The sequence below is a fragment of the Oncorhynchus nerka genome, linkage group LG18 (assembly GCF_034236695.1).
Source record: "Oncorhynchus nerka isolate Pitt River linkage group LG18, Oner_Uvic_2.0, whole genome shotgun sequence".
Taxonomy (NCBI): Eukaryota; Metazoa; Chordata; class Actinopteri; order Salmoniformes; family Salmonidae; genus Oncorhynchus; species Oncorhynchus nerka.
Window position 1 is genome coordinate 3649932 of NC_088413.1, and position 9968 is coordinate 3659899.

General features: G+C 42.7%; 2 protein-coding genes across 4 annotated transcripts; both read left to right on the forward strand.

Annotated features, from left to right (window-relative positions):
* The first annotated feature begins 438 nt into the window (after window positions 1–438).
* Window positions 439–8100, forward strand: LOC135561696 (NACHT, LRR and PYD domains-containing protein 3-like). 3 transcript variants are annotated; one of them, XM_065003431.1, is made up of 7 exons: window positions 741–1118; window positions 1356–1522; window positions 1620–3531; window positions 3615–3788; window positions 6810–6983; window positions 7263–7436; window positions 7516–8100. In XM_065003431.1, the coding sequence occupies exons 1-7, from the start codon at window positions 823–825 to the stop codon at window positions 7691–7693; spliced, it is 3075 nt and encodes a 1024-aa protein (XP_064859503.1). In that variant the 5' UTR covers window positions 741–822; the 3' UTR covers window positions 7694–8100. The 3 variants fall into 3 exon arrangements, 2 of the variants coding, with proteins under 2 accessions (XP_064859504.1, XP_064859503.1); XR_010459609.1 differs by lacking the exons at window positions 7263–7436; window positions 7516–8100 and adding an exon at window positions 6314–6443 and having other exon boundaries at window positions 439–1118; window positions 6810–6897; XM_065003432.1 differs by lacking the exons at window positions 6810–6983; window positions 7263–7436; window positions 7516–8100 and adding an exon at window positions 6314–6801 and having other exon boundaries at window positions 439–1118.
* On the forward strand, window positions 7944–9582 carry LOC135561966 (neoverrucotoxin subunit beta-like). The gene is made up of 4 exons (XM_065004496.1): window positions 7944–7958; window positions 8023–8219; window positions 8840–8886; window positions 9023–9582. The coding sequence occupies exons 1-4, from the start codon at window positions 7944–7946 to the stop codon at window positions 9580–9582; spliced, it is 819 nt and encodes a 272-aa protein (XP_064860568.1).
* The last annotated feature ends 386 nt before the right edge of the window (window positions 9583–9968 follow it).

A 9968-nucleotide genomic window follows, 5' to 3' on the forward strand; every position in this document is an offset into this window, starting at 1 on the left:
TTTACAGAATCCTGAGTTTTAAGTCTTTACGTTAAGAACTGAGTTATTTACGGAGGGTTTAGTGAGTGTGTGTTATTTCAGAAAATCATAGAAAATCACAGAAATCTCGCAGAGCTCCACAGCACACTTTAAAAAGATTTGTATGAACACCCTGCAACTGGATCTGTAACCGTTGAAAAAAAAAACACCTATCTTTGAACATCACCAATCTGTCATGACTAGCTGTTGTTATGGAATCAGGGGCTCCAACCAGGAAGACTATGGAGTCAGGGGATCCAACCAGGTAGACTAGCTGTTGTTATGGAGTCAGGGGATCCAACCAGGCAGACTAGCTGTTGTTATGGAGTCAGGGGATCCAACCAGGTAGACTAGCTGTTGTTCTGGAGTCAGCGGGTGGGGATCTAACCAGGTAGACTAGCTGTTGTTATGGAGTCAGGGGATCCAACCAGGCAGACTAGCTGTTGTTATGGAGTCAGGGGATCCAACCAGGTAGACTAGCTGTTGTTATGGAATCAGGGGATCTAACCAGGCAGACTAGCTGTTGTTATGGAGTCAGGGGATCCAACCAGGTAGACTAGCTGTTGTTATGGAGTCAGCTAGTGGGGATCCAAATCAAATTAATAATATTGGACTGTGTATGTTTAAATGCAACAAGAAGTATCTGAACTCTGACCTCCGACAATAAAAGTGTTGTCATTGTTAATGGTTCTTCAATGTTCAGACATACTGTTCTGTTATTTCTTATTGTAGCTGAGTGAGCTGTGACTTACATCTAAAACAAGTCTCTCTGGAGAGAGAAAGGAGGGGACTACTGCCTCTAAAATGAGTCTCTCTGGGGAGAGAGAGGAGTGGACCACTGCCTCTAAAATGAGTCTCTCTGGGGAGACAGAGGAGGGGACCACTGCCTCTAAAATGAGTCTCTCTGGGGAGACAGAGGAGGGGACCACTGCCTCTAAAATGAGTCTCTCTGGGGAGACAGAGGAGGGGACCACTCCCTCTAAAATGAGTCTCTCTGGGGAGACAGAGGAGGGGACTACTGCCTCTAAAATGAGTCTCTCTGGGGAGACAGAGGAGAGGACCACTGCCTCTAAAATGACTCAAGACACCAGTTCAAAGAGGTAAGAGATGAATTGCAAAATATACATTGCTATTAAAAAAATCAAACTAAAGTGATCCCAAATTACATGGAATGTAGATCTACATAATTAATTTAAAAGGCCAAACAGGGATTTACCAATTGCAGACTGTAGCTTTAAAAGAAACTTCTAGAAGTTCCATTATACAGTTGTTAAAATGAAGTAGATGAGGTATTAATGTGATATTGATGAGATGATCTGTCTCCCTGTTTTGTTCAGTGTCCAGAAGCCCAGAGCAGAGTCCCCTACAACCAGCCTGCTATCAATGAAGAGTGATCAGCCACCTGCTTTCAGCCAGGAACCATTACCAGATGACAATAAGGAAGTGCAGAGTTTGGACAGTGAGGATGCATTAAAGATCACACACAACCTTCTGGACAGAAGAAGTAAGACTGTGTTTCATATAATATTACAAAGAATGGTACAAAGGCCATTATAAAACACACAAATTTATGAGTCCCAACTCTCATTGTTTTCCTACAGGTCAAACTCTGCTGACAGTCCAACAAGACATTAAGGCTAAACTGAAACACAAGTATCAACACATATCTGAAGGAATTGGAGACCATGGAAACCAAAGTCTGTTCAAGGACATCTACACAGAGCTCTACATCACAGAGGGTGGAAGTGGAGGGCTCAATAATGAACATGAGGTTAGACAGATAGAGATGGCATCCAAGAAACGAACCACACAAGAGACACCAATCAAATGCAACGACATCTTCAAGCCTTTACCTGGACAAGACAAACCAATCAGAACTGTGCTGACAAAAGGAATCGCTGGTGTTGGAAAAACAGTCTCTGTTCAGAAGGTCATCCTTGACTGGGCAGAGGGAAAAGCAAATCAGGACGTTCATTGCATGCTTCCTCTTCCTTTCCGTGATCTGAACCTGAAAAAGGACCAATACAGTCTGATGCAACTTCTTTCCCACTACTTCCCAGAGCTGAAAGAGATTGACAGCATTGAAGATGGTGAAACCAAAACTGTTTTCATTTTTGATGGTCTGGATGAGTGTCGACTTCCTCTAGACTTCAAAAACAATGAGAAGTGCTGTGATGTCACGAAGCAAACCTCAGTGGACGTGCTGCTGACAAACCTCATCAAGGGGAATCTGCTTCCCTCTGCTCTCCTCTGGATAACCACACGGCCCGCAGCAGCCAATCAGATCCCACCTGAGTGTGTTGACCAGGTGACAGAGGTACGAGGGTTCAATGATCCACAGAAGGAGGAATACTTCAGGAAGAAAATCACAGATCAGAATCTGGCCAATGAAATCATCAAACACATGAAGACATCAAGGAGCTTCCACATCATGTGCCACATGCCGGTCTTCTGTTGGATATCAGCCACTGTCCTTGAGATGATGCTGAAAGAGGCAGAGAAGGATGAAGTCCCCAAAACTCTGACCCAGATGTACTCACACTTCATACTCATCCAAATCATTGTGAAGAACAGGAAGTACAACAAAGCAACAGAGACAAACCCAAAGGAACTGTCTCAGTCAGACAAAGAGATGATCCTGAAACTGGCAAAGCTGGCTTTCCAACAGCTGCAGAAGGGCAACCTGATCTTCTATGAGGAGGACGTGAGAGAGTGTGGTCTTGATGTCACAGAGGCATCAGAGTACTCAGCATTGTGTACAGAGATCTTTAAAGAAGAATCTGGGCTGTACCAAGACAAGGTCTACAGCTTTGTGCATCTGAGCATTCAGGAGTTTCTAGCAGCAGTGCATGCTTTAGAATCATGTCTGGACAAGAAGGAAAATGTTTTCCCCCCCAAAGCAGTCACCAGTGATGATGATGATGAGGAGGAGGAAGAGGAGGAGATTGATGATAAGCCGGATGAGGAGGAAGAGAAGGATGACGAAGATGAGGATGATGATGACGACAATGATGAATATAAAGAGAAAGAGTCATTCCAGTTGCCTGAATTAAACAGGAGAGCAGTGGACCAGGCCTTGAAGAGTGAGAATGGACACCTGGACCTGTTCCTCAGCTTTCTTCTGGGCCTCTCTCTGGAGTCCAATCAGAATCTTTTACGAGGCCTTCTGACACAGACAGGAAGTACAACACAGACCAATGAGGAAACAGTTGAGAGAACAGTCAGGTACCTTTCATACAAGATCAAGGAGGAATCCTCACCAGAAAGGAACATCAACTTGTTCCACTGTCTGAATGAACTTGGTGCCAACTCTCTAGTTGAAGACATGCAGACCTCCCTGCGATCAGGAACTCTTTCAGAAACAATACTAGAACCTGACCAATGTTCAGCCCTGGCCTACCTGTTACTGATGTCAGAGGAGGTGCTGGAGGAGTTTGACCTGAAGACATACAACACATCAGAGAAAGGTTATCAGAGGTTGCTGCCCGTAGTGAAAACCTGCAAGAGAGCACTGTAAGTTCTGTTATTGAGTTGATGTTTACAGTATCATTATAATGAAGGATTTGTATTTCTAACAGATTATCTCCTCTCTCCAGACTGGATCGCTGTAAACTTGCATATGAATCCTGTGAGACTCTGGCCTCAGTTCTGCAGACACCAAACTCCCCCCTGAGAGAACTGGACCTCAGCTACAATGACCTGGGAGACAGAGGAGTGAAGCTGCTCTGTGATGGACTAACCAGTCCACTCCGCAATATACAGACACTAGTGTGAGTTAAATATCTTCAGTATCCACTGTCTTTATATGTAAGGGTCCTGTGTGTAGCCGGTGTCGAGAGTCATGCGCAGGACAGCAGATATGAGTAATCAACATTCTTTTATTGAAAAAGACAAATGTACAAAGTAACATCACCACAGTAACATCACCACAGTAACATCACCACAGTAACAACCCACAGTAACATCACCACAGTAACAACCCACAGTAACATCACCACAGTAACAACCCACAGTAACATCACCACAGTAACATCACCACAGAGACCGAATACAACAAACAAACAGACGCGTTAAATAATAAACAAAAAATCCAGAAAATCACATTGATTTTTAATGAATTTATTTGCAAATTATGGTGGAAAATAAGTATTTGGTCAATAACAAAAGTTTATCTCAATACTTTGTTATATACCCTTTGTTGGCAATGACAGAGGTCAAACGTTTTCTGTAAGTCTTCACAAGGTTTTCACACACTGTTGCTGGTATTTTGGCCCATTCCTCCATGCAGATCTCCTCTAGAGCAGTGATGTTTTGGGGCTGTTGCTGGGCAACACGGACTTTCAACTCCCTCCAAAGATTTTCTATTGGGTTGAGATCTGGAGACTGGCTAGGCCACTCCAGGACCTTGAAATGCTTCTTACGAAGCCACTTCTTCGTTGCCCAGGCGGTGTGTTTGGGATCATTGTCATGCTGAAAGACCCAGCCACGTTTCATCTTCAACGCCCTTGCTGATGGAAGGAGGTTTTCACTCAAAATCTCACGATACACGGCCCCATTCATTCTTTCCTTTACATGGATCAGTCGTCCTGGTCCCTTTGCAGAAAAACAGCCTCAAAGCATGATGTTTCCAGCATGATGTTTCCACCCCCATGCTTCACAGTAGGTATGGTGTTCTTTGGATGCAACTTAGCATTCTTTGTCCTCCAAACACGACAAGTTAAGTTTTTACCAAAAAGTTATATTTTGGTTTCGTCTGACCATATGGCATTCTCCCAATCTTCTTCTGGATCATCCAAATGCTCTCTAGCCAACTTCAGACGGGCCTGGACATGTACTGGCTTAAGCAGGGGGACACGTCTGGCACTGCAGGATTTGTGTCCCTGGCGGCGTAGTGTGTTACTGATGGTAGGCTTTGTTACTTTGGTCCCAGCTCTCTGCAGGTCATTCACTAGGTCCCCCCGTGTGGTTGTGGGATTTTTGCTCACCGTTCTTGTGATAATTTTGACCCCACGGGAGAGATCTTGCGTGGAGCCCCAGATCGAGGGAGATTATCAGTGGTGTTGTAGATCTTCCATTTCCTAATAATTGCTCCCACAGTTGATTTCTTCAAACCAAGCTGCTTACCTATTGCATATTCAGTCTTCCCAGCCTGGTGCAGGTCTACAATTTTGTTTCTGGTGTCCTTTGACAGCTCTTTGGTCTTGGCCATAATGGAGTTTGGAGTGTGACTGTTTGAGGTTGTGGACAGGTGTCTTTCATACTGATAACAAGTTCAAACAGGTGCCATTAATACAGGTAACGAGTGGAGGACAGAAGACCTATAACTTCTTAAAGAAGTTACAGGTCTGTGAGAGCCAGAAATCTTGCTTGTTTGTAGGTGACCAAATACTTATTTTCCACCATAATTTGCAAATAAATAAATTAAAAATCCTACAATGTGATTCTCTGGATTTATTTTTCTCATTTTGTCTGTCATAGTTGACGTGTACCTATGATGACAATTACAGGCCTCTCTCATCTTTTTAAGAAGGGAGAACGTGCACTTGGTGGCTGTTTAAAACTTGGTGGCTGTTTAAATACTTTTTTGCCCCAATGTACGATGTGATAAATATATGAAACTTAGGTTAAATATCTTGAGTGGGTTAGTATGTTTTTAACATTGGTTAATAATGTCCTTCAGTTATTATCTTAAAAACCTCTTGTGACTAGGGGGCAGTATTTTCATTTTTGGAAAAATAACGTTCCCAAATTAAACGTTGTTTTTTTTGTCAGGACAAGATGCTAGAATATGCATATAATTGGCAGTTTAGGATAGGAAACACTCTACAGTTTCCAAAACTGTAAAAATATTGTCTGTGAGTATAACAGAACTGATATTGCTGGCAAAGCCTGAGAACAATCCAATTTCAAATCTTTTGAAAGCTCCGCGTTCCGATGCGTCCCTATTGAGCAGTGAATGTGCTATCAACCAGATTACTTTTTCTACGTATTCCCCAAGGTGTCTACAGCATTGTGACGTAGTTTTACGCCTTTATGTTAAAGAATGAGCGTAAGCGCCTACATTGCGCAAGTGGTCACCTGATGGCTCTTAGAGTGATTCTTGCGTAAAATACAGAGGTAGCCATTTTTCCAATCGGTCTTACTGAAAAACCAATTGTCCCGGTGGATATATTATCGAATAGATATTTGAAATACACCTTGAGGATTGATTATAAACAACGTTTGCCATTTTTCTGTCTATATTATGGAGCTAATTTGGAATATTTTTCGGCATTGTCGTGACCTCAATTTCCAGTCGATTTCTCAGCCAAACGTGAAGAACAAACGGAGCTATTTCGCCTACAAAAATAATATTTTGGGAAAAAAGGAACATTGGCTATCTACCTGGGAGTCTCGTGAGTGAAAACATCCGAAGCTCATCAAAGGTAAACTATTTAATTTGATTGCTTTTCTGATTTTCGTGACCAAGTTAACTGCTGCTAGCTGGACATAATGCTATGCTAGGCTATCGATAAACTTACACAAATGCTTGTCTTGCTTTGGCTGTTGAAAATCTGAGCTGACAGGGTGATTAACAAAAGGCTAAGCTGTGTCTCAATATATTTCACTTGTGATTTTCATGAATGGAATATTTTCTAGTAATATTTATGTCCGTTGCGTTATGCTAATTAGTATCAGTCAGTGATTACGCTCCTGGACCCGGGATGGGGAGTCACTAAAGGTTTTAATGCATCTCTTATTCTCAAAACAATACGTATTTAACTGTGTATCAACACATCTCCTCTCTCCAGACTAGCTGGCTGTAAACTCACATATGAATCCTGTGAGACTCTGGCCTCAGCTCTGCAGACACCAAACTCCCCCCTGAGAGAACTGGACCTCAGCTACAATGACCTGGGAGACAGAGGAGTGGAGCTGCTCTGTGTTGGACTAACCAGTCCACTCTGCAACATACAGACACTAGTGTGAGTTAAATATCTTCATTATCCATTGTCTTTATCTTGTTTATATATTTGTAGTAAATATGTGTTATTATGTTTTTAACATTTTTTGAACATCTTGGTAAATATGCAGAAACATACATACGATGTGATAAATATATGAAACTAAGGTTAAATATCTTGAGTAAGTTAGTATATGTTTTACATTGTCTAATCATGTCCTTCAGTTATTGTCTGAATGCATATAATTATTCTTCAAACTTTGCATATTTAACAGTATAACAACATATCTCCTCTCTCCAGACTGGATGGCTGTAAACTCACATATGAATCCTGTAAGACTCTGACCTCAGCTCTGCAGACACCTAACTCCCCCCTGAGAGAACTGGACCTCAGCTACAATGACCTGGGAGACAGAGGAGTGGAGCTGCTCTGTGTTGGACTAACCAGTCCACTCTGCAACATACAGACACTAGTGTGAATTAAATATCTTCAGTATGAGTTATTATGTGGATGTTTTCAACATGTGTTAATCATGTGCTCTTCTGCCCTCTAGTCTAGGTCAGTGTGGTCTGACAGAGGGTTGCTGTTCAGATCTGTCCTCAGTCCTGAGTTCACCCAACTCACAACTGAAACACCTGGAGCTGAGAGACAATGACCTGCAGGACTCAGGAGTTACTCTGCTGTCTGCTGGACTGGAGGATCCAGACTGTAAACTACACACACTGGGGTAAGTACAGCTGTTTCAGTCAGGTCGGTACTGAGCTGAGTTACACTGCTGTCTGCTGGACTGGAGGATCCAGACTGTAAACTACACACACTGGGGTAAGTACAGCTGTTTCAGTCAGGTCGGTACTGAGCTGAGTTACACTGCTGTCTGCTGGACTGGAGGATCCAGACTGTAAACTACACACACTGGGGTAAGTACAGCTGTTTCAGTCAGGTCTGTACTGAGCTTAGTAAAACAAATTCTCTGAAAATCTGATGTTTCATGACAATGTTTGTGTCATGGACAAATGGATGGGTGTCCTACAAGATGATTGACACCAGTACACCAACCTAGACATCTGTTGTGTCTCTCTGTAGGCTGTCTGGCTGTCTGGTCACAGAGGAGGGCTGTACTGCTCTGTCTTCAGCTCTGAGGTCAAACCCCTCCCACCTGAAAGAGCTGGAACTGAGCTACAATCACCAAGGAGACTCTGCAGGGGGACTGCTTTCAGCTGCTCTGTTGGATCCCACATATAAACTGATGAAGCTGAAGTAAGTCAGAATATATTTCCTGATAGTGTGAGCAGCGGTTGTGTCATATGTAGTGTAGTAGGGTCAGTAACATGAGGACATGATGGTAGAATTAAGGGGAAGTTTACCCAGCAGGCTGAGCACTCCAACACAGCATACATCATCACCACATGAATACTCTTCTTCTGCATCTCTGATATCCTGTTGGAATTGTACTCTGTTCTGTATGCAGTAGGTAGGATAGAATACCTGTATGTCTCTAGTAATGAACTGTACTCTGTTCTGTATGCAGTAGGTAGGATAGAATACCTGTATGTCTCTAGTAATGAATTGTACTCTGTTCTGTATGCAGTAGGTAGGATAGAACACCTGTATGTCTCTAGTAAGGAATTGTACTCCGTTCTGTATGCAGTAGGTAGGATAGAATACCTGTATGTCTCTAGTAATGATTTGTACTCCGTTCTGTATGCAGTAGGTAGGATAGAATACCTGTATGTCTCTAGTAATGAACTGTACTATGTTCTGTATGCAGTAGGTAGGATAGTAATGAACTGGGGTAGTGCACCAGAACACAACAATATGGTTTAAATGTTGACTGCTTTATTAGGTCTTTGTCACTCAATAACCTGTATCTCCTACAGTGTGGATCATGGTGGAGAGTGCAGGCTGAAATCAGGGCTGAGGAAATGTAAGTCTCTTCAATCCTAATTAACTGCATATTCAGAACTATAGTAACATAGTAACTAATCAATACTTGTTCTGTTCCTATGAAACAACATTTTAAATGAAGATGTGGTTTGATTAAACTCTCCTTTTGTCTACAGATGCCTGTCATCTCACCCTGGACACAAATACAGCACACCCCAACCTGATACTGTCTGAGGGGAACAGGAAGGTCACGTTGGTGGAAGAGAAGCAGCATTATGAAGACCATCCAGACAGATTTGACTATCATACCCACGTTCTCTGCAGAGGCTTATCTGGAGGTCGTTATTACTGGGAGGTGGAGAGGGATGGTGACATGGCTGACATTGGTGTGGTGTACAAAGGAATGGAGAGAAAGGGAGAGGAGGTTGACAGCAGGACTGGACTCAATAGGAAGTCCTGGTGTTTATTCTGCAATGATAGTAGTTATGACTTTTACCATGCTGGAGTCGGCAGTATCATCCCTCATCCTCATTCTAAGAGAGTTGGAGTGTATCTGGATTGGCCAGCTGGTACTTTGTCCTTCTATAGTGTGTCCTCCTCTGGTACAGTGACACACCTTTACACAGAACACACCACGTTCACTGAACCCCTCTATCCTGTATTTGGGTTTGAGGTTTACTCCAAATCCACCTCAGTGACCCTGTGTCAGATAGATGACCAACACATTCAGAGGTGAGTCATAGCAATGTTAAATAGCGATGTTTCATCATGTGTTTTCTCTGGAACAATTAGATTAGTAGTAGTGGTGTATTGTGTTCTGTTGGACCTACAGACAGTTAGATTAGTAGTAGTGGTGTGTTTTAATGTGTTCTGTTGGACCTACAGACAGTTAGATTAGTAGTAGTGGTGTGTTTTATGTGTTCTGTCGGACCTAAAATACGGGTAGATTAGTAGTAGTAGTGGTGTGTTTTAATGTGTTCTGTTGGACCTACAGACAGTTAGACTAGTAGTAGTAGTGGTGTGTTTTAATGTGTTAGGCGCACAATTGGTCCAGCGTCATCCGGGTTAGGGGAGGGTTTGGCTGGTGTAGGCCGTCATTGTAAATAACAATTTGTTCTGAAC